The sequence below is a fragment of the Etheostoma cragini genome, chromosome 7, assembly GCF_013103735.1.
Source record: "Etheostoma cragini isolate CJK2018 chromosome 7, CSU_Ecrag_1.0, whole genome shotgun sequence".
NCBI lineage: Eukaryota > Metazoa > Chordata > Actinopteri > Perciformes > Percidae > Etheostoma > Etheostoma cragini.
Genome location: NC_048413.1, coordinates 1,293,313 through 1,314,547, shown reverse-complemented (window position 1 = coordinate 1,314,547; position 21,235 = coordinate 1,293,313). Strand labels below are relative to the sequence as shown.

At 40.3% G+C, this 21,235-nt stretch overlaps 1 protein-coding gene and 1 long non-coding RNA gene across 3 annotated transcripts; one reads left to right on the top strand and one right to left on the bottom strand.

Moving 5' to 3' along the window:
* Window positions 1-248: 248 nt before the first annotated feature.
* Window positions 249-21,049, top strand: LOC117947091. The gene is made up of 3 exons (XR_004657150.1): window positions 249-339; window positions 8,560-8,564; window positions 21,039-21,049. It is a non-coding gene; the product is annotated as an uncharacterized LOC117947091 (long non-coding RNA).
* Window positions 2,148-21,227, bottom strand: LOC117947073 (natural resistance-associated macrophage protein 2-like). 2 transcript variants are annotated; one of them, XM_034875655.1, is made up of 16 exons: window positions 20,943-21,227; window positions 17,936-18,025; window positions 16,432-16,577; window positions 15,443-15,565; window positions 14,397-14,516; window positions 12,159-12,265; window positions 11,219-11,289; window positions 11,072-11,139; window positions 9,606-9,761; window positions 8,653-8,811; window positions 8,481-8,567; window positions 6,464-6,583; window positions 6,067-6,216; window positions 3,920-3,993; window positions 3,663-3,816; window positions 2,148-2,419 (listed from the first exon to the last, which is right to left on the bottom strand). In XM_034875655.1, the coding sequence occupies exons 1-16, from the start codon at window positions 20,992-20,994 to the stop codon at window positions 2,312-2,314; spliced, it is 1,785 nt and encodes a 594-aa protein (XP_034731546.1). In that variant the 5' UTR covers window positions 20,995-21,227; the 3' UTR covers window positions 2,148-2,311. The 2 variants fall into 2 exon arrangements, with proteins under 2 accessions (XP_034731546.1, XP_034731547.1); XM_034875656.1 differs by lacking the exon at window positions 3,920-3,993.
* Between the last annotated feature and the right edge of the window lie 8 nt (window positions 21,228-21,235).

The window sequence follows — 21,235 nt, the reverse complement described above, 5'->3', positions numbered from 1 at the left end:
GTGATTTGCTGGAAGAGCGCAGCCTCCCTCTCCCTCCCCTCCCCTCCCCTCCCCTCCCACCTTGCAGGCCTGCCCCTGAGTGGCCTCTGCTAGGCTATGTTTCCAGGAAAGGGGCCTACTGGACAGGCTGTGAGGCCTCGGCAGGGAGACATTGGCTCATTGAGAAAAACAAAAACAGAGAGGGGCGGTGGGAAGACTCTCCCCTCTTACATAACTCTGCCTCCATGACCGAAAAAAAAAAAAAACTTCCCCGCCACAATGCAAAGAAAAACCTGTTCGTCCGCCTCTCCTCGGCCTGCAAACGCCGAAGCACTTCAGGACTGGAATTCGAAAGCAGCAGTGCTTGCTTTCTGTTACACAATAGATGCAACTCTTCAGACATACCCCACCACAGGCATGCCAAACACATCTGAATGTACAGGAATAACTCAACTCATTGGATTTGATTGGATTTGATACAATAAGGCTGTCCCTGTGCAGCCCATGGTCTTAAGAGAACTGTGCAGCCGGAACAACACATTAAGCGTGATGTAACAAACTGTGTCATTTAATGTGTTGTGTTATGCTGTTCAGACAGTTACTGTAGCTGAGGAGGGGCTTTGGGGGCCTGCACTGCCTCCTTGTGGCCAAAAGACCAACTCCATCAAGTCTCAAAGAGCTTTGAATTCAATTTCCTAACAAAAGAAAAAAAGGTTCTTACAAGGCATTAAAAAGTCTTCATTTTACTTTACAAAACAGTTAGTTTTCATGTCCAGGTCGCCTTAATTATTTTTGAGTGTGTGTGCATTTTAGGCCTATAGTTTAGGCCTTAATTTTATTAATTATAACATTAGGAATTATATTTGTACATACTGCTTGAAGGTACTGAAATGTTATGGTATGTTATGTCAATTTTGACCCCTCTCCAAAAAGTTTCTATATCAGAAATTTGGTTTTCTTTCAAACTAATTTTCCCAAAAAGTACCGTGGATGGTTCCCAACAACGCTCCTCACAAGTTAAACCAATAATCAGTTCATGTTTTTGGTCAATTTTATAGCATTTGAAGAAAAAAACAATTGGTAAAGGAGCTTTTTTTTTAAAGTATAAAAAAAGAGAGAAAAAAGTTTGGAAAAGTGACTAAAATGTAAACAGATGTTTAATACAGTGACATCTGAATGTCAGTGAATTGGGGGGAAAAGCCACAAAAGGGTCGACCATAACCATGGTAGAAGGTTTTTCAATTTAAAATCTTGACTCAGAAAAAAGATTATTTCCGGGTCGGGGGTTTAGTGCATGTACAGGTCCGGAGCATGGACGTGTAGTCCAGGCCTGTGTGTAATGAGTGTAATAACAACAGAGTGTAAATTGTAAGGGGTTAGGCTTTTTCCCCCCTTGCGAGATGAATAAAATCCACATTATTATTATTATTCGTGTCTGCTGTCCCTTGTTTGCTCGTTAGTGTGTGTTTTAAGTCTCGTTGCTGTGTTGGTCTGTTGTGGGCTCGTGGTTTCTGTCATGTTCTGGTTTGTCTTTCCCTCCGTGGATTTATTCCTCTCACTTTTTGGTCTGGTTTTCTGCCTGCCCACCTCTGGACATCTCTTATTGTATCGTTTTTGTTTTCATGAAATCATCACGCTCCCCTTTACCTTCGCCGTCTCTGCATTTGAGTCCAACTCGTCTCTGAGCTGGACAGTCTCGGTGTGATTATGAAACTAGGTATGTTATGTTGCTACGTAGTCTTAAAATGTTTCAAACCCTGCAAAAACCATGCAATAAGGTTTTGTATTGTGTTGTAAAATGAGATTTATTTGGTTGATTGCATTATTTTTAAATCATATTTTTAGAGAATTTGCATAATTTAAATTGTTATCAACTACATCCTACTCCTTCCGTTGAGAAAGACATTAAAGCGGGCCAGAAAAAGTTGTCCCCGTGCTTTTGCTTTACATCCCAAAGTAGTTTTATTAAGTAATTATTAGGTTTATAGTTAAAGGGTAACTCTCGTTTTTTCAACCTGGACCTTATTTTTTATATATTTTTGTGTGTGAGATGTCTCACTCTGTAGCTAAAAGAAGTGAGATGTCTCACTCTAAAACAGAGACCTAAACACACAGGGTGAAAACAGGATCTGCAGCAATGTACAGAACAAAAATATGATGTTTTTTGAAAATGAAACCATGGAAACCTATTCTGGTACAACCTCAAAATACATTTATAAACCTGAAATGAGCATAATGTGGGCACTGTAAGAAGACTAAATGTGCTGGAAGAAAAAAAAGGTCATTAGATATTGTCACAGCTGCACCTTTGAAACAAATGTCCTTGTTTGGTTCAGGAGTCGGACTCTGGCTGCTGCTCGATCAGGATGGAGGTGTCGTTCCCTCTGCTGGAGGTCGGATCCAGGCAGGAAACTCCCAGAGCTATCAGACACAACCACACCTGCAGAGCACACACACACACACACACACACACACACACACACACACAATCAGGCCATCGAGACAAAGGACACACATTCAGTAGACTACAAGATTAGGGCTGAGCAATTATTAGTGATTAGCTGCTGGAATATTGTACATTTCACAGATTGTTTACAGAAATGATCTATTTTCAGTGTAATTTGTAGATGCTGCTATTGAACTGAGGTACATCAGACATTTACTGATATGAATTCATTGGAATTGGTGTTTCGCAAGAGTGTTTAATGCTCCATGATTATTAAAAGAAAAACACTTTCTGCTGGCAATTCATATCTATGTTCTCATCCTGACATAAGCATATTGAGCAGTTTGATGGTGTCTCTTGTTATAATGCTGCATGAAATGTTTTATCTGATACACAGTGAATATTGATCATTAGCTAAACTTTATAAAAGAAATCAAACTGTTACTGCAATACAGAGAGATAGGTAGATTTTTTACCCTATATGAGATGCAGTGTTCATATGGTGAGCTATGCTGCTGTGGGATTTCTTTTCCTTTATAACTGTATTTACAGAATTAAAGTTACAAAAGGAGTAGTTCAGCATGCACACACAGGCTACAATAGTACATTTAACCCTTTTATAACCCTTCACTTTAGAGACCCTCTCGTGTCCCTCGGGTCAAACTGACCCGTGACTTATTTGGGGTTTTAGAAACAATTCTGAAATTTACTTCATAATCTATTAACAAATATGGTCTTGCAATGCAATCAGTCTCTACTAGCACCAAATTAAAAATGGAAGTGGGATTCGTTTTTTGTCATAAGGTTATAATTCATGTTAAAAATTCAATATGGAAACAAAATAAGTGGTCATATCCAGAATCATTTCTGAATTAAGTCAGGGATACATGTTTATCATAGAAAATAATATAAGGCAGTTAATATTCAGGTAGACAAAATGTAGCTTGTACCATTTTTCTTCTTGTAAAAATTTGAAATGGGTCAATTTGACCCATATACCATACAAGGGTTCAAGTATAAATTAATAAACCAAAAGTAAATAAAATATTAAAGAAGTTATACGTTGATACAACAACAATGCTCATTCACAAGATAAGATCTTGTGAATGAGCATTGACCAGGTAGCATTCTCTGGTTCTACCTTCTGACATTATTGACTATGCTGCCTGATAGCCGGAGATTAGGTAGCTGGAAAACAGTGGAACAAGCTAGATATTAATGTTACCATGTTACATACCAAATATCCCACAAATGACAGGTATGCTATGTAGAGGAACGCTGCCAGCACATACAGCCACACACTGTTGAGTTCCGTCACATAGACCACGACAAAGTACATGTTTATGGCACACACGATCAAGATCACCAGTCCTCCTCCGATCTTGAACACTCTGCAGGAAAAAAGAGAAAGAGAAAGAGAAAGAGTGTGTTTTCAGGAAATATAATCATCATTGGTCTTTGTGACTTTATGCTTTATGAGGTAGATGAACTTACAATCCGTTGGCAAACTCATTCATGAGAGATGGTAAACTGGTGAAAGTGAGGATGGGAATCAGGGCGAATGGCAACTGGGAAAGAAGATATACATATATACACATAAACACATTAGAATACTAAAATGTGTACCATTTCATGAGTAGTCAGCAATAAACAGGTATTTTAAACAGATATTTTTCTCACTGTACACAGGAATATTAACGCCACAGTGTGTAGTATCTGTCTCTTCTGTGATGGCTTACCAACCCATAACTCTCCTCCACGCAATTGCTAGTAGCCAAGGAGGACACAGAGGATTAAAAAAACTATGATGGACTCTTCAGAAGGGGTAATTATATTCGCTTGATTTTACACATGTTACAAAAATACATTGTGCACCTACCCCACCCCTCCCCCATGCAGTTGCTAGTAGCCAATGAGGACACGGAAGATTATAAAAGCATGAAGGACTCTTCAGAAGAGGTTATAATCTTCATTTAAGTTTCTGCGCGGGAGAGTCGCCGCCACAATCTTCTAAACACAGTCATACTGAGAAATACAAAGACTTGTGTGGAGCTGAAAGTCTTAATTAGTTTTGTTTCAACTCATTTTGCAAAGGCTTAAATGTAATTGACATTTATTAATATCAAAAAGTTACGCGCTAAAGCTTTAAGGCACATTGCTTTCGCTAAAGTACAAAAGTTCAAAACACTTTATTATTGTGACATTATTAAAAACAAGAAAAAGATGTATTAGACTATGAGATTAAAGAGATAGTTAGGATTTTTTAAAGTGGGGTTGTGTGAGCTACTTCTCCATGATTGATGGTGGTTTTTCCAACGTTGCCTTCCAGGCAGCTATCCCTAACCTTAAAACTAAACATAACCATTGCCGCGCTGCCTGAGAGGAAATGTTGGGGGCAAAAAAACACCAAACCCCCTTCTGCATGGTCAGTGTGTTAGCTACAGTAGATGGTGGTGGCACGCCCCCCAGGGTGGAGGAGCAGGTAGGAGTACCGACACAGCATCTATTAACTAGCTAACACACCAACAATGGAGAAGGCGCTCACACAACCCTACTTTAAAATCCCAACCATTCCTTTTAAATTGGCTATTTTAACAAGTTCCAGAGTGGAGCTACCTATTGAAACTTAATCCTACTCGCTTGTATAATTTAATCTTATAAATCCTCCTCTTTGTATTGCAGGTTATAAAAATGTATTGTAAAGCACTTCACAGATTAAATGCTGTGAGATCAAATGGTTTTCTAAAAGGGGATATACAAGAAAGATAAAGCAGGCCAATGTGGAGAGAGGTGTCAGCGGACCAGGGTAAATTCTGGATCGGATCCGTTATGCTTGTTGACGTAGTTAGATTTAGGCATGAGGAGTGGGGATTGGCAAGGGTTAGGGTAAGAACACCAGCCAATCAGAGGCAGGATAATGGGGTATTCACATCAAAAAGAGCAATCGGGCGACTCCCTGCAGGGTGGTGTGGGGGGGGATGTCAATTAACGGCCCATTTGTGTGATGTCCTGATGTGTTCTTTAACCCCCAATATAGCACAAGTAGACTTCATATTTCACAAATATAGGTTTTCCGTTTGATCCTTTATAGGTTTCGATGTTTCCAATTGCACTTGAAGGCAGCTTCGTTTCACGGGAGAGAGAGAAAATGAAAAGAGACGAGCGAGACGTGGCGAGTGCTTTGCTGTTGCAGGAAACATTCAGCTATTACACAAACTCCCGGGCAGTTCAGAGCTTCTGCTTTGGTGTTTTAAAACGTTCTTGTGGCAGCAATAGAGGCAGTGATGTTTCCTGTTTCCTGTAACACATCTCACACCGGCGAGTCTGAAAGCTGGCCGATGGCCATCTTTATGCAAGTGAATCTTTCTAACTAACCTTTGAGGATCTGAAATGAAGACAGATTCAGCAGCTGCACAGCTGTTTGTCACTTATAATGTTTGCAAGGAACACGTTTCGGTGAACTTTTTTCGTAAAATTTCGAAATTCTCGAGCAGCTAGACCCACGAGACACGTTGGTCCAATCAGCTGCCGGTCAGGGGTGTGGAGCATCAACCATGGGTGTATTACGACGCAACAGCATGCTTCATGAGTCTGCACTAAAGCTCAACACGTCTAGCGGATTTCCCCCCCCACTGCCTGACCTGCATGCTCTGCAGCACGTTGAGGAAGTCGTTCATGCCCGTCAGGTGCTGCACGTCCTGGAAGATGGCCACCAGCAGGGTGGGGGTGATGGCCATGGAGCGGGTCAACAACACCCGAGCAAAACGCGACCAGCGCAGGTTTAAGAAACCCTGAGGGTCAGAAAACACAGAGTCTGTGACATTTACAGGAGAACGGCACTTGTTTGTGAGAGCAAAGCATTTAATGTACCATTACCTCACTTAAATTAATAAAGCCTGATTCCACATAGACGTTTTTGAGGACACAACTTAATCTGACTGATAGGTGATTGTGATAAAGGAACAGGGCCGTCATTTCCACTTATTTCGCTACAGGTGAGGGTTTTTGTGCACAGCTGGTTCTCCCTCCTCCACTGACCTCCATGACAAACTGGCCGGAGTACGTTCCAGTCATCGTGGAGCTCTGACCAGCTGCGAGGATCCCCACGGCCCAGATGTAAAGCGCTGCAGGGCCAAAGAAACAGCCGAGCACCACTCCCTGCAAACAGAGAGGACGGTCAACAGGGTGGTAGCGTTACATTCCCCAGACAACAAGTAAGGCCGCACGCTGCTTCAATGAAACAGGAGAGGGATGAAATGACTATGTGTAATAAAAGGTGTCATTCATCATGAAAAAAAAACCTTTTATACTTCTCTACAATAGCTAGGTCTCCATCCACACGTTTTTTATCCGAATTAAGTAACACTGAATAAAAAATGCCTTCTGGAAACAGTAAAATTCAATGGAATTTCATGAATATCGACTTAAAGGAAATAGGATCGGTCTCATAGTATTTTATCTTGATTGATACTCGGCACACTGATGGAAACGCCGGATAAATAATTAAATACGATTCAATTTCAGGTCATTTTATGGTTGCAACCTGCTACAGAACAAAGAAGAAGAAGTTTGAGTTCATTTCGCCCAGTATTTCCTGGCCATTGCTGGAGCCCGTGAGTCTGAAAACTAGCTTTGTTCGAGATGAGCTGTGCCTCGCCTGTAAAGTGGACGAGAGCAGGCGGCAGCAGCCGGGGGCGGGGACAGAAACCTGCGGTCAAATCAGATAGTATACAGCCCATTCTAGCAGGAAGTCACACTCGGTCTACACATGAAATGCAGCATCTCCAACAACACAGAGCTGCCTGTGGACGCCTGTCTGGAAATAATGTCGGGAAAAAACTACACAACACACTACAAAGATGGGGACAAATAATATCTATCTATAAAAGAATATCCTTGAGTTGTTGTGACTTTGTGTGTTTGTAACCAGCATATTGTGTGTGCTATGCATGAGCCTGGGAGCATTTTACTAATGCGCTGTTTAAATAACAAGGAAATGCTGCGCTATTGACTTTAGATCAGGTTTTGCTTGGTCAATGGCAGGATCACTTGCTGCTGCCTCAAGATAGCAATGTGCCCAGGAGGCACCTGAACACACCTCACTGTAAGACCAGCACGCCTTTGGGCGAGAAGATGGGTGAAGGTGCATTTGCGATTTAAACCACGTGGGCCCGGTACGGTCTTAAAATAGCAAAGGCACTTGCACTGGGCTCTTTGGATGCTTTTATATAGACCTTAGTGGTCCCCTAATACTGTATCTGAAGCCTCTTTTATATAGACCTTAGTGGTCCCCTAATACTGTATCTGAAGTCTCTTTTATATAGACCTTAGTGATCCCTAATACTGTATCTGAAGTCTCTTTTATATAGACCTTAGTGGTCCCCTAATACTGTATCTGAAGTCTCTTTTATATAGACCTTAGTGGTCCCTAATACTGTATCTGAAGTCTCTTTTATATAGACCTTAGTGGTCCCCTAATACTGTATATAAAGTCTCTTTTATATAAACCTTAGTGGTCCCCTAATACTGTATCTGAATTCCAGCCACTAGAGTCAGTCCCACAATGAGCTTTCCTTAGTATTTGCCATTTCTGGGTCTGTAGCTTTCGAGGAGGAGGGGGGGGGGGGGGGGCAAGGTGGAGCATGGGGGTGTGGTCCTGACCAACTGTCACTTTGCCTGTTTGAAAGCTATGATGTCTCACTCTCATGGGTGGGGCAAATTCTCAGGGTGGGCGAAGCAGAGAAAGGGGAGTTAACCTTTCCCCTTGTGACCTCGTAAGGAGCAAGATTCGAGATCAGCCCATCTGAGCTTTCATTTTCTCAAAGGCAGAGCAGGATACCCAGGGTTCGGTTTACACCTATCACCATTTCTATCCACTGGGGGGGCCATAGGCAGGCTGGGGGAACTCACGTTAACAAAGTAAAAAGTTAAATGTTATGCCATAGGACCTTTAATAGCAGGAACGACCCTTTAAATGTATTAAATTGATATCGCCCAATTAACAAAACTTGCTCTGTACATGTAGAAGCAACAGTAAAGGACACTTTCAACTTACCCCTTTATAGAGGTTCACCTCCAGAGTTTGATTGTTCAGCGGGAATAGGTCTAAATGAGGACTTCCTGTTTGATTGCAGACGCTGTACTGGAATGAAAAAAAACAACATCTGTAGCACAGCAGTCAAAGAAAAGAGAGATTTTTTTTCACTCGTTTCACTCGTGTTACTCACCACCTCTTGGTTGGTGCGCCCGTAGAAAGCCTCGGCGAACACAGCCACCACAAACACGTTGATGAGGAAGGAGACAAACAGCGCCACGGTCGACTCGATGAAGAAATATTTGTTGGCCTCTTTCACTTCTTCCTTGTTCGAGCGATCCACTTCTCGAGACTGACGAGGACACATTTGGACACATAAGGATTTGCTGATATGTGACGCCTCATACAGTTGATTAAAAAGAAAAGGGGAATGCTTTAAATTAGGGCTGCACGATATCCCTTTCAACAAATAAAAAGGTATTTAATGTCTTCAGTTCTGCCTTTCTGCTGCTTTCAGTAGTCTGCTTAAATACAACAAATTACTTAATTAAAATAATTTCCAACACTAATTTGTTGAACACATTGGACACTCAATTCAACATAAAATACACCCCTAAAAAGACAATTACAGTTACAGGGTTTTTCCTGTAAAGAGGAATTTTTGGAGCCCCCCCCTTAGAGGTTTCACCCAGACCCAAAAGAAAATCACCAGCACCAAAATGATAAGAATTAAGAGAAAAAAATAGCGATTCTAAACCTCTCTGAATGTGTTTGAGAGCAAATCACCGGACAATATGAGCGCTAATTTCAGTCTTACCGTCCAGATTCTGGCTGTCCCAGACTCTCCCGGTCATTTAAATATATGTACTTTATTGTTTTGTTAATTGGGGTTTCATTTACACAAGTATGATATACATTATTGTTTGTCAAATTGTCAGAAATACCAGGAAAATGAAGAGATTTCTGTCACATATGGTAACACAGACTCATTGTGTTTACTGAACGCGGTCCGTCACATTTTAGAGTACAGTTTTCTACTGATATTTTCTATCAACTTACACAAAAAGAGTGTCTGGCGCGATGACGGTTAAAAAAAAACTGACATATAGTGCAGCCCTAGTACACGTATCCAGCAGCAGGTCGCACCTTGACGAGCGCAGAGTGGAGGTAAATGTTGTGCGGCATGATGACGGCTCCCACGATGCCGACAGCCTGAGTCAGCTGAACCGGGCCGCAGCCCTCGCAGTACGGCACGAACATCCCCTTCAGCAGCTGGCCCTGGTCTGGACTCACTGTCACATACTGTCACAGAGAAAAGAGGGCACGAGGACAAGTTCATCATACGCAAAGGAGAAGGAATCAAGAAGGAATCAGTCCAGATTTAGAAAATGCTTCATTTAAATATATTTTTTGCGCCTTCTAATTCTTTTCTGCCTTTATTTTCTGACAGGACAGCAGCTAAGTGAGAGAGGGGGGAGGCATGCAAGAAACCGCCACAGGTCGGATTCAAACCCTGGACCTCTGCGTCGAGGCATAAACCTCGATGTACACGTGCGCCTGCTCTACCACTGAACCAACCGGGCCACACATTGCGTATTTAAAGGGGAATTCAACTTATTCAAACTGGAAAAGTATTAAGGGAAATTTCAGTTTCAAGCCGTGTCCATGGTTTCACTGTTTTGCAAAACTACTGACAATTCCCTCAGCCTCATCTTTACTTTGAGTTTGGTGCTAATTAGCAAATGTGTGCTAAACATGCTAAACTAAGAGGGTAAACATGGTGAACAGGACTCATTGAGCTGAACGCACCAGGATGTAGCACAGCCTCCCAGAGCTGCTAGAACGCCTGCAGAGCCGTTGCTTTTTTCTGGACTTGCTTTTTTTTTTTTTTTATGTAATTTTCCTATTTCAACTTCCTGAGGACAAATTCGTAGCCACAACCCTGGAGGGGTAATGACATCAGATATATTTGCTGGTTGTTTTTTGTGTGAAATTTAGGTGCCATGACATGCCGTGTTTTGCCACTTGTGGTTATTTTCTCCATCAGGTTTTTAAAGTACATGATTGGCCACGTTGTGGGAGTGTAAATAAGGTCGTTTTACTGTCCGTCATAGTGTGTCTTGTTCAGTACTGTTGACCCGCTTGGGACTGTTAAGTTAAGATTATATTAACTCTTGTGTTAACCTCCCGGGTCAAAAAGTGACCCAAAAATTGTCCTTTTGTCCCTTTTTTCACTAACACCACCTTCCTACCACTACTTTTTGGAATTCATGGTTAATAACCCTCATGTATATAGAATTATACATTATATTTGAGTTAAGAAAGCAGAAATTATGAATTATTTTGACTAATAGTTAAAATCAAAGAAACGTACAGATGAGTTTAGTCAGGAATGAAAGTGATCAACTGTATTTGCAAAGAGCGTTGTATGGAATCCAATCCATTTTTCGTGGTAATTTGGTTAAAAAGAAACCCATATTTCAGATATAGACATTTTTTAAAGGGGTCAAATTTGACCTGAGGACAACAGGAGGGTTAAGTTGTATCAAGATGACTAACAGACTGAAACACATACTGTAGTTAGGGTGGAGGAGATATGTAAATGTTTGTACCTCATAGCCAAAGGTGATGGCCATGATGGTGATGAGCAAACCAAAGAAAGCTTCCAGCTTCCTGAGGCCTGCGGAGACAGAAATAAGGAGGTTTTATTTCTCTATTGTTGTGGTAGCGAGATGTTCCACTGTGAGAGTCCCACCTACCGTATTTGTCCAAGAAGAGAAAGACAAACGTGTCAATGATGGTGATGAGGACGCCACCCCACAAAGGGATCCTACACACACACACACACACACACAAACACACAGGAAATAATCAATGCAAAAAAGCCATTTTTAAAGGTCCCATATTCTTTTCATTTTCAAGTTCACACTTGTATTTTGGGTTTGTACTAGAACACGTTTACATGCTTTAATGGTCAAAAAACATTTAATTTTTCTCACACTGTCTGAAAATACCTGTATTCAACCTCTGTCATAAACGCTCCCTTTAAACACACAGGAAAAGGACTTTTAACCAATATTTGAGATGTGTAAAACACTATTTGACTGAAATGGTTAATAGAAAAAATCCCAGAAATAATTAATTTAAAAAAGACTAAAATGTTTGAATTTTGCACAAAACTAAGACTAAATTAAAAATAGGTGACAAAATTAACACATAACCCTTGTGTTGTCTTCCTGTTAAAATTGAAAGTCAACATTTTTGTTGACGCTTTTCACCAATGTTTTTAACTTTTTCTTACTTTTTTGTCCCTTTTTTTCACACTTTTGATGCTTTTTTTCAAGTTTGTCACTTTCTTTTGACGTTTTCAACACTACGTCACACTAAGTCATTAACTTTAGTTTTACAGTTATTTGGGGAATTTATGGTCAATAAATAAAAATGTTTGAGTTAGAAAAGCAGAAATTAGGAATTATTGAGAGTAAAATTAAAGGAATGGATGTTGATGATAATCACAGACTGGAATATGTCAACTTTTACTCAATACTATTTCAAAAACACTTCAAATTCTTTCTCCAAATGCAAAAAAAGTTGAGTTTTGATACTTTATCTAGCACCTTGACCTGCTTTAAAATGAAAAGAGACATGGAAGTCTCACTTTTTACAGTGTGGGTAATGGATGTTGTGTGTGTTGACCACCTGCCGGAGGAGAGCAGGCTGAAGGCGATGGCACAGCCGATGACCTCCTGCATGTCGGAGCCGATGATGGCCAGCTCCACCATCAACCACAGGATGATCCGAGGCACCTGGACAGACCAAAGGACACAGGCTAGCGCCATGAGATGTGAAGTTCCCTTTCAAGTAACAGAATGGCTTCCACTTTCTGGACTTTTTTTAAATTATGTTTTAGTCCATTTTTTAAAACAATTTCTTGGTCACTTCTTCCAGTGTTTTTGATGTTTTTTTGCCACCTTTTCAGATTTTTTTGGGTCACTTTTTCAGTGTTGGAAAAAAAGAATGTTTTTGTTGCTTTTTTGTAGTTTTTTTTCATCATTTGTCACTTTTTCAACGTTCTTTTCTGATATAGGAAGGTTTTGTAAACTGGTCAAATTTGACCCAAGGACAAAACAAGGGTTAAAAAAACACGGTGGATCTTCAGAAGAATTATCTTCACTCAAGTGGGAAAGTCACCGGATTAGCTTTGTGGCAACTTTTGACAATGGCTTTTTCTTTTTTTACCTTTGTTTATCCATGTAAGTTGATTGAGAACAACTGATCTGCTGGGGTTAAGGGCCTTGCTTCTTCACTTTCCCCACCCAGATTTTATCCTGCCGGTCTGGGGATTATATTTGCATTTTATGCGTTGGATGTCCTCTGGGTTGTGGTTTTTATACTAGCCATTACAGGTTTCTACCACACCCTCACATGTATAGAGAACATCTAGTGTAGGTAATACACTATGGACAATGGAGAAGTAGCCTATACAACCCAACTTAAAAAGGGATCTATCCCTTTAAGGATCTATCCCTCTTAAATGTGTCCAGCAGAAACACAGTGATTAGGCTCCAGAGAACAAAAGGGTGCTCACATGATTTTTTTTTTTTTTTAACCATGTGGTTAACAGTTCCACTTCAGCTATTAAGGAAGAGAGATTTTGTGCACAATAATTCATTAAGTCACTCTGGATATAACTGTGAATTTAAACACCTTTTCTTAGTTTTACCATGATGGGTTCACCTTTGGTTTTATAGATAGAACAGACAGAATGTTTTGATCATATAATCCAAGGATTACAGCTAACAACACAGCTCAAACCTGGTTATGCAATGAGGCAGTTACAGTAAACCAGGATTACTTCTGCTTACAGCCTTTCAGTTTCAGCAGCTCTGCATTGCAGCGAGTATTGATGAAGTCAACCACTCATAGGGCTGCACCATGTATTGTCTTTTTTAGAAACTGGCGCAAGAATAAACACATCATGAAATATTATCGCTGTAGAAGACTTCACTTTAAAATGTAACCGTCATTCTTTTTGTAGTGGTACCTGTCACTGCCCAATGTGAGTCGAGGGCTGATGTGAGACCCGCAATCGTCACTTTGCAACAAGTAGCATAAAAGATGCTAACGAGAGACTTTTGAAATGTCAATACAGTAAAAATTGACTTAATTTAACAAGTTGGTTCAATGCTGGCTACAAGTTAGCATCAAACACAACAAAGGCTATCAGTTGAATGGCATTTTGAGCTAACGTTAGCAATCAAATAACCATAGATAACTACAACATTTTTGAAATGACTGCTAGTTTAGCTACAAGCTAGCACAAACACAACAAAAGCTGTCACTTGAATGCCGTGTTGAGCTAGCGTTAGCAATCAAACAACGACAGATAGCTACAACATTTATGAAATGACTTCTAGCTTAGCTACAAGCTAGCACAAACACAACAAAGGCTGTCAGTGGAATTGCATTTTGAGCTAACGTCAGCACTCAAACAATCATAGCTAGATAGCTAAAACTTTTTTGAACCGATTTACCACTTTTCTGTTATTGTTGTAATAAGAAAACTTTATTATTTCATGGATTTCACAAATTTCAGTATGACACGTCATGCGGTAAACCGTATACATTTGAGCATGCGCCTCTCAAATCTGCACTCAACTCACATCGGGCAGTGACAGAGCCTTTCATGTTTAATAAAAGAATGTTAGAAATGATTTCCTTATCTTTTAAATTTATCAAGCAATATTTTTACAGAATACTGAAATCGGCAGAAAGGCAGAACTGAGTACACTTTAATATCGGTTTATTTATCTCAAGTTATATAATTAGCGCAATATTCAACCTAATGTTGCATCTGGTTTAGTTTACTCATATCATGCAGCGTTATGGAAACAGAGAACACTGAGTGTTAGGAGGCTGAGATAACGGCAGTCTCACCGTGTGGTACTGGCGGTTGCAGACTTCGGCCAGGTGCATCCCCGTGACGACGCCGAGTCGTGCCGCCAGCCGCTGCAGCAGCAGGCCGATGATGGTGGCGGCCAGCAGCACCCAGAGGAGCTAGCAGGACCAGAACACAGTCAGGCATCGTCATCTGGCAATCAGCCGCCTTCATCCATCAACACTCAGAGTTTGTAATTTGTAAGCTTTATAGTGGGTTTTAATATAAAGTAATGTTACAGCCTTCGTTTCAAATTGTATTCATTGTTTTTTTCATAATTATTGACTTTTTAGGCTTTCAGTATTTTACGTTTTGACTGTATAATTGTTGTAATTTTGCTAAATGTTTTAATTTTGCTATGTGAAGCACTTTGGGCTAAATGTTTGTATGAAATCTGCTATATAAATTAAGTGCAGTTGAGATGTTATTCAAATCTGTACTTAGGTGTTTACAAAGGAACTTCTCTTTTTTCTGAGAGTATGTCCACACTAAATATGTACAAAATCAATGTACATTTGTAAATGTATATTTTTCTTTCCGATAAAGCCTCCGTCTAGACTAAAACCCCAAAACAGAATTTTTCCAAAATGATTTTCAGAGTGCAAAAATCTAAAAACGTTTTAATGTGTGCGTGGAAAACAATGCCGCAACTTTCTCGGTGAGGGTGGATGTCTGTGTGGCACCAAGTAAAGAAGGACTTTCTGGCGCCTCAAACCTTCCCTGTGATCCTTCATTTTAAAGATTTAAAGAATGTTTTTTGGGGGGGCTTTTCCCTTTATTTGACAGTGGACTGGGTGAACTAGAGGTCGTCTCTGATCATTTATATTAAATGGAAATATAACCAAATACACAGAAGTGTCACAACGCCGACATCTGTTTAGACATTTTTGCTCAGCTTCCTGTTTTCCAGTCAGGTTCACCTGTGATTCCCCACCCGGCCTACAGCTGATCCAGACTAACCAATATGGACAACAAAATCCATCATCATCAGGCTGTTTCTAATCAACCAACACAACAGTGTCAGTTATTGCAGCCCCAGCATTACCTTGAAGCCAGCTTTAGCACCAGACTGCAGGTCAGACTCGATGTTACCTGGGTCCAGGTAGGCGATGCTCATCAGAAAGCCGGGGCCGGTGAAGGCCCACAGCTTACGGAGACTGAACGCCCCCTACAGGAGATACAAATACAAGCTGTTCAAAAAAGTCTGCACAACAGCTTTAGTGCGCAACCTTTTGATATTAAGGAACGTCCGTTACATTTAAGCCGTTGCCAAATGAGTTGCTACAATGCTAATTAAGCCTTTCTGCTCCATACAACTCTCTCTGGATTTCTCAGTATGACTTAGTTCAGAAGATTGTCATCCAGCAACTTTCCTTAATTTTTAATTAAGATTATAACCTCTTCTGAAGGGTTCATCAGGCTTTTTTAATCCTCCGTGTCCTCCTTGGCTACTAGCAACTGCATGGGGAGGTGCACGATGTAGTCTTGGATCATGTGGACGCGCCGACAGTTTTGTTGTTATTACATAAAATTCCTCATGGGACAGAAACTTCCTCAGGTGTATTTGATGGCAGAGACCCCGACCGTTGGTAAGAGATCATGTGATATGCGAAAAATATACATACCTTGGAATACTATTCAGGCATAGGTGTACATAATAATGCGTTTCACATTGGGCATTTACTGTAAGATGACAAAATAATGACTTCATTGTTCCACTTTACAATGGATGTAGTTTCAAACTAACAGACCCAAGCAGGTGTGGCTCTCGTTAGTACAATTCAAATTCCTGATGAAATGTTGGTTGCTTTATTTGCAGTATTAAAGTATTTTTATGGAGCATTTGTCCTGCACCAGCAACTACATGGAGGTGCATAAAATCGTCTTTTTTGAACAAATACAAGCTGTAACACAAACAACTTCACATATGCTGCACGCTGATGGTTCTCCAGCTAACTAAAAAAACCATCAGCGGTCTATAAAGGAAATTGGCACTAGTTTGAATACAGGTTTTACCATGGATTCCTGGATTACCTGGCTGTCCTCCTCAGGAACAGGGACCCTCTGTTCAAAGTAAGTACTAGAAACTGGTTCATGATTCTGTTTCTGGACAAAGACAGAGGACACTCTGTGTGTGTGTGTGGTCTGGATCAGTGCCTTCTCTCGGTCCACGTCACCGGCTGAAATACGACAGAAAACACGTTTCAATGACAAAAACTAATCCTCATCGATCCACATCACACACACACTGCAGTAAACACAAACACACAACCCCAGAGTGCACACACTCCTGACACTTTGCTAACAGATAAATACACATTTTTACAAGTCTGTTTATCCAGGGTTTGTAGACTCTATTCCTTTTATCTATGAAGTCCCTTTTTAAAACCTATGTATAATCAAAGGTATTCTCTTTATTGACGCTTGCAATTATTTTATATTGTTTTAAATGTAGCCAATTTTGCACAATGTGATCAAACTTGTTGTTTTTATCACGGTTTGTCCCACTAGCTTGTAAATCACATTGTAAGTTGGTTTTGAAACAATCTGTGTAAATAAAGTTTATTTTTATTAAAACGACAGGGACAATGTTACTGTAAACACCTTGTTTTTATGCTCTAATTGGATACAAAAATTATAGAAATTATGTGTTAGGAAAAGAAAACCCGCTGTCTGAGATGTCAGATAGACAAAACGGACAGACTGAAAGACAGACAGATGGAAGGACAGACAGATACTGTAGATAGATAGATAGATAGATAGATAGATAGATAGATAGATAGATAGATACAGTGGGGTTCAAAAGATTTTTTCAAATACAAAAAAAAATTTGTATTAATGTGCATAAAGAATTCAAGAAAAGATGGAATTATCTCCAAAAGGCATCACATGACAGATTAGATATTTATATAATATGTCACAAAAAATCTGATGTTTTATTATAAATGAAAGTAGCCGACAATATAACAGACCACAAGTCAAACTGAAATGACGAGACCATTAAACAAACAACTGTTCCTTTACACTTTCTAAAATGGGAGGAGTTTTCTGCATCGAGTACTTTTACTACTTTTATTTAAGATTATTTTTTCCAGTATTTTATGCCTTTATTTTCCATAGGACAGATGAAGAAATGAAAGGGGAGAGAGAAGGGGAATAACATGCACCAAAGGGCCACAGGTTGGATTCAAACCTGCGGCCACTGCATCGAGGAGTAAATTATAATATTATATTATAAATTATATGTGCGCCTACTCTACCATCTGAACTAACCCGGCCACTACTTTCACTACTTTAATTACATTTTCCTGATAATACTTACATACTTTTTCTTAAGTGACTGTCCAATGCAGGACTTTTACTTGCAACAGAGTATTTTAACAGTGTGGTAATAGTAATTTTACTCAAGTAAAGGATCTGAACACTTCTTCCACCACTGTTGGTAAGATAAGGAGATTATTCTAATTGAAGGGAGAAAGAATGATGCTTCAGCGTCATCTCTCTCGACACACAACAAAAACCACACAAACGTCCTCACCCTGTCCTCCAGTTGGTCCTGGCTCCTGCTCTGTGGGAACACTGGGAGGCAGGGAGGAGATGTGGATGTTCTCAGGAGGGGGGGCTCTGACTGGAAACAAACAGGTCATTATACGGAGATTATAACTCACTTTACCTGATCACAATGCACACAAAACAAAATCATCACACAGAGACAGCCATGAGAAAAAAGATGCAAATATAATCTTCATTTTATCGTTATTGTGAAGGATGATTTATGGTTCTGCGCAGGCTGGAGGTGTGTGTGTGTGTGTGTGTGTGGGTGTGTGCGTGCGTGTGGTAGACACTTTTGTTAGTAATCACACACACAGGTCCGAAATACACACACAGTACAGGACCTATTCATGCACAAATGGAGAGATGTCAGAGTGAGTGGGCTGCCAGCTGGACCAGCGCCCTGAGCAGTGGGGGGGGGGGTACGGTGCCTTGCTCAAGAGCACCTGGCAGTGCCCAGGAGGTGAACTGGCATCTCTCCAGCTACAGATCCACACTCCGTACTTTGGTCCATACGGGGACTACAGACTGAAATACAGCCACCCCGGCATTATCTAATCAGTTGAGTCGACATTTTTGAAGCAAGAAGAAATGTGCAATTAAATAAGTTGTAGCCGACTGGTATGGAGATGATGTGTGCACCGTGGGTAATCTAGCCCCACTTCAGGAAACCGAAATACACATCACAGCAAAACTGGGACTTCCTCTGAGAACTTTATAGGCCTGGTATATTATACCACAGGAAATGAGGAATTAAACATACTGAGGTCAATATAACCTTTGTTACACTATAAACCCGTTTTAAAATGTTGGAAATGTATCAGGAGACGTGAGGTGATGTGTCAACATTCGATAAGAAGAATATAAACTGTGGTGGACAAAGTATACTTTTACAAGTATAGCTTAAAATACACTGGTTGGTGTCTCAGAGCTTTAACCTTCATGTTGTCCTCATGTTGTCCTATATCAATGTTCTTTTTAATTCCCCAAAATAACATGTTTCTTTGCCTTTCTCTACTTTCATTCATTTTGGGGCGTCTTATTCAATTTTATAGCATTGTTAAACAAATGGAAGTGTTTTTGAAATAGTATTGAGTAAAAGTTGACATATTCCAGTCTGTGAGTATCATCAACATGCATTCCTTTAATTTTAGTCTCAATTTAGCACTAATTTCTTCTTTTCTAGCTCAAACATTAGGTATAATGTCCTAAAAATTTGGTTTATTGACCATAAATTACAAAAAATAACTGTAAAACTAGAGTTAATAAGTTAGTGTTACATTGTGTTAAACATCAAAAAAAGTGACAACATTCGAAAAAGTGTTGAAAAAAGGGACAAAAAACCCTAAGTTTAAAACATCGATAAAATGCGTCAACAAAAGTGTTGATTTCAATTTTGACGGGAAGACAACACGAGGGTTAAAAGCGCCCATATTGTGCTCATTTTGAGGTTGTATTTTGAGGTTGTACCAGAATAGGTTTCCATAGTTTCATTTTTCAAAAGACACCATATTTCTATTGTACTGCACAGTGTTCCAGCTCCTGTGTCTTGGGGTCTCTGTTTTAGCTCAGACTTCTTCCACTCTCTCGATACTTCCAGCTTCTGAACTGGTTGCAGTTCCACCAGACTTCAGTGCAGAATGAATGGGACTCTATGGAGCTATACCCCCCAAAATCCACTTTTCTCAGGATATCATTTTTTGTCTAGTAATTTCAATGTTGCATTCAAAAGGCGAGGATAAGACAATACACCCTGCTGGGGGTTAGATTGTTGGCTTTCTTGTTCTAAAAAGCCTTTTTAAATCTGAGTGACGTCATGCAAGCTGTATGGATGGAGACACTGCTTCCCGCCTAGCTCTGAGTCTCTTCCTTTGTTCTGTCGAGGCATCGACAACACAGCGGACAGGTTAGGATCTCCCTGTCAATACACACCGTAGAAACGAGGTTTGCTAATGTTTTGAAGGCCACGCCCAAATATTCACTCAGACATTCTGGCTCCGCTTCGGATGCCGTCAAACGGGATTTCCGGTCTTAATCAGTCCTTCGCTGACCTATCAGCATTCATTAGCAGAATGCTAAAGTGTTATGGGCAACGACGACTCAACCGGTAACAAATCCAAAGTACATAAGCACTCGTTCATTCAACTTTCGACCTATAATCTATGTTAAACTTGCAAAAACAACAATAAAATCTGAAATTTCTCAACAGCAATCAGGCAAAAGAGACAAATTTAGCCGTCTAGCTCCATAGAGTCCTACTCATTTAGCCGTCTAGCTCCATAGACTCCCATTCATTTAGCCGTCTAGCTCCATAGACTCCCATTCATTTAGCCGTCTAGCTCCATAGACTTCCATTCATTTGGCCTTCTAGCTCCATAGACTCCCATTCATTTAGCCGTCTAGTTCCATAGACTCCCATTGATTTGGCACTGGACCGCGATCCAGTGATCTGGACACAGACACACAATAACACCCGAAATCCCAGAAAAAGGGATTTTTTTTCATACAATGGACACTTTAAGAGCTCACAAATAAATCTTACATCTGACAAATGACCGGCAACTTATGTTGTGGAGTAAAAAGTACAATATTTATCTCTGGAATGTAGTAGAGTTGAAATATAAAGTAGCAGAAAATGGAAATACTCAAGTAAAGTACCTCCAAGCAATTGTGTCAAATCCTTCCCATTTAATATTTATGCTCCACTACATTTAGTTGACAGCTGTAGTTACTTTACAGATTAAGATTTTACATAGGCCTACAACATTAATAGTTTCTTCATGTAAAATATGAATCTCAAATAAGAATTAATTCATTTTAGAGTAAGAAGCATAAGGAATATAGTGGAGTAGAAGAAGAAAAAGTACCATATGGAACAAGTAGGCCTTAAGGTATCCTAAATATGTACTTAAGTAAAGTAGTTAGGTAACTGTAGGCTACTTAGTTCCATTCCAGCACCTGATGGCACGAGACATGAATTGAAAGTGACCCACCTGACCGCAGAAATGACATAATTTTCTTCTTTTTCTTCTTGTTCTGTGCCATGAAACGTGTCTTTAAACTCTGTGAAAACTTCTAAACCATCAGAGGAAAGCAGCAGCTACGTTCCAGGGAAAGGTTTTGGTTGTCCCAGTTCCCAGAGGTGTTTATGGAGAGCAGAAGCGGGAACATCCGGCCGGCAGGTTGGACATCGCCCCTCCGACTCAGGTGTTGTCTCACCGGACAGGGGAGGAAGGAGGAGGGGGAGGAAGGGAGGAAGGAGGAGGGGGAGGAAGGGAGGAAGGAG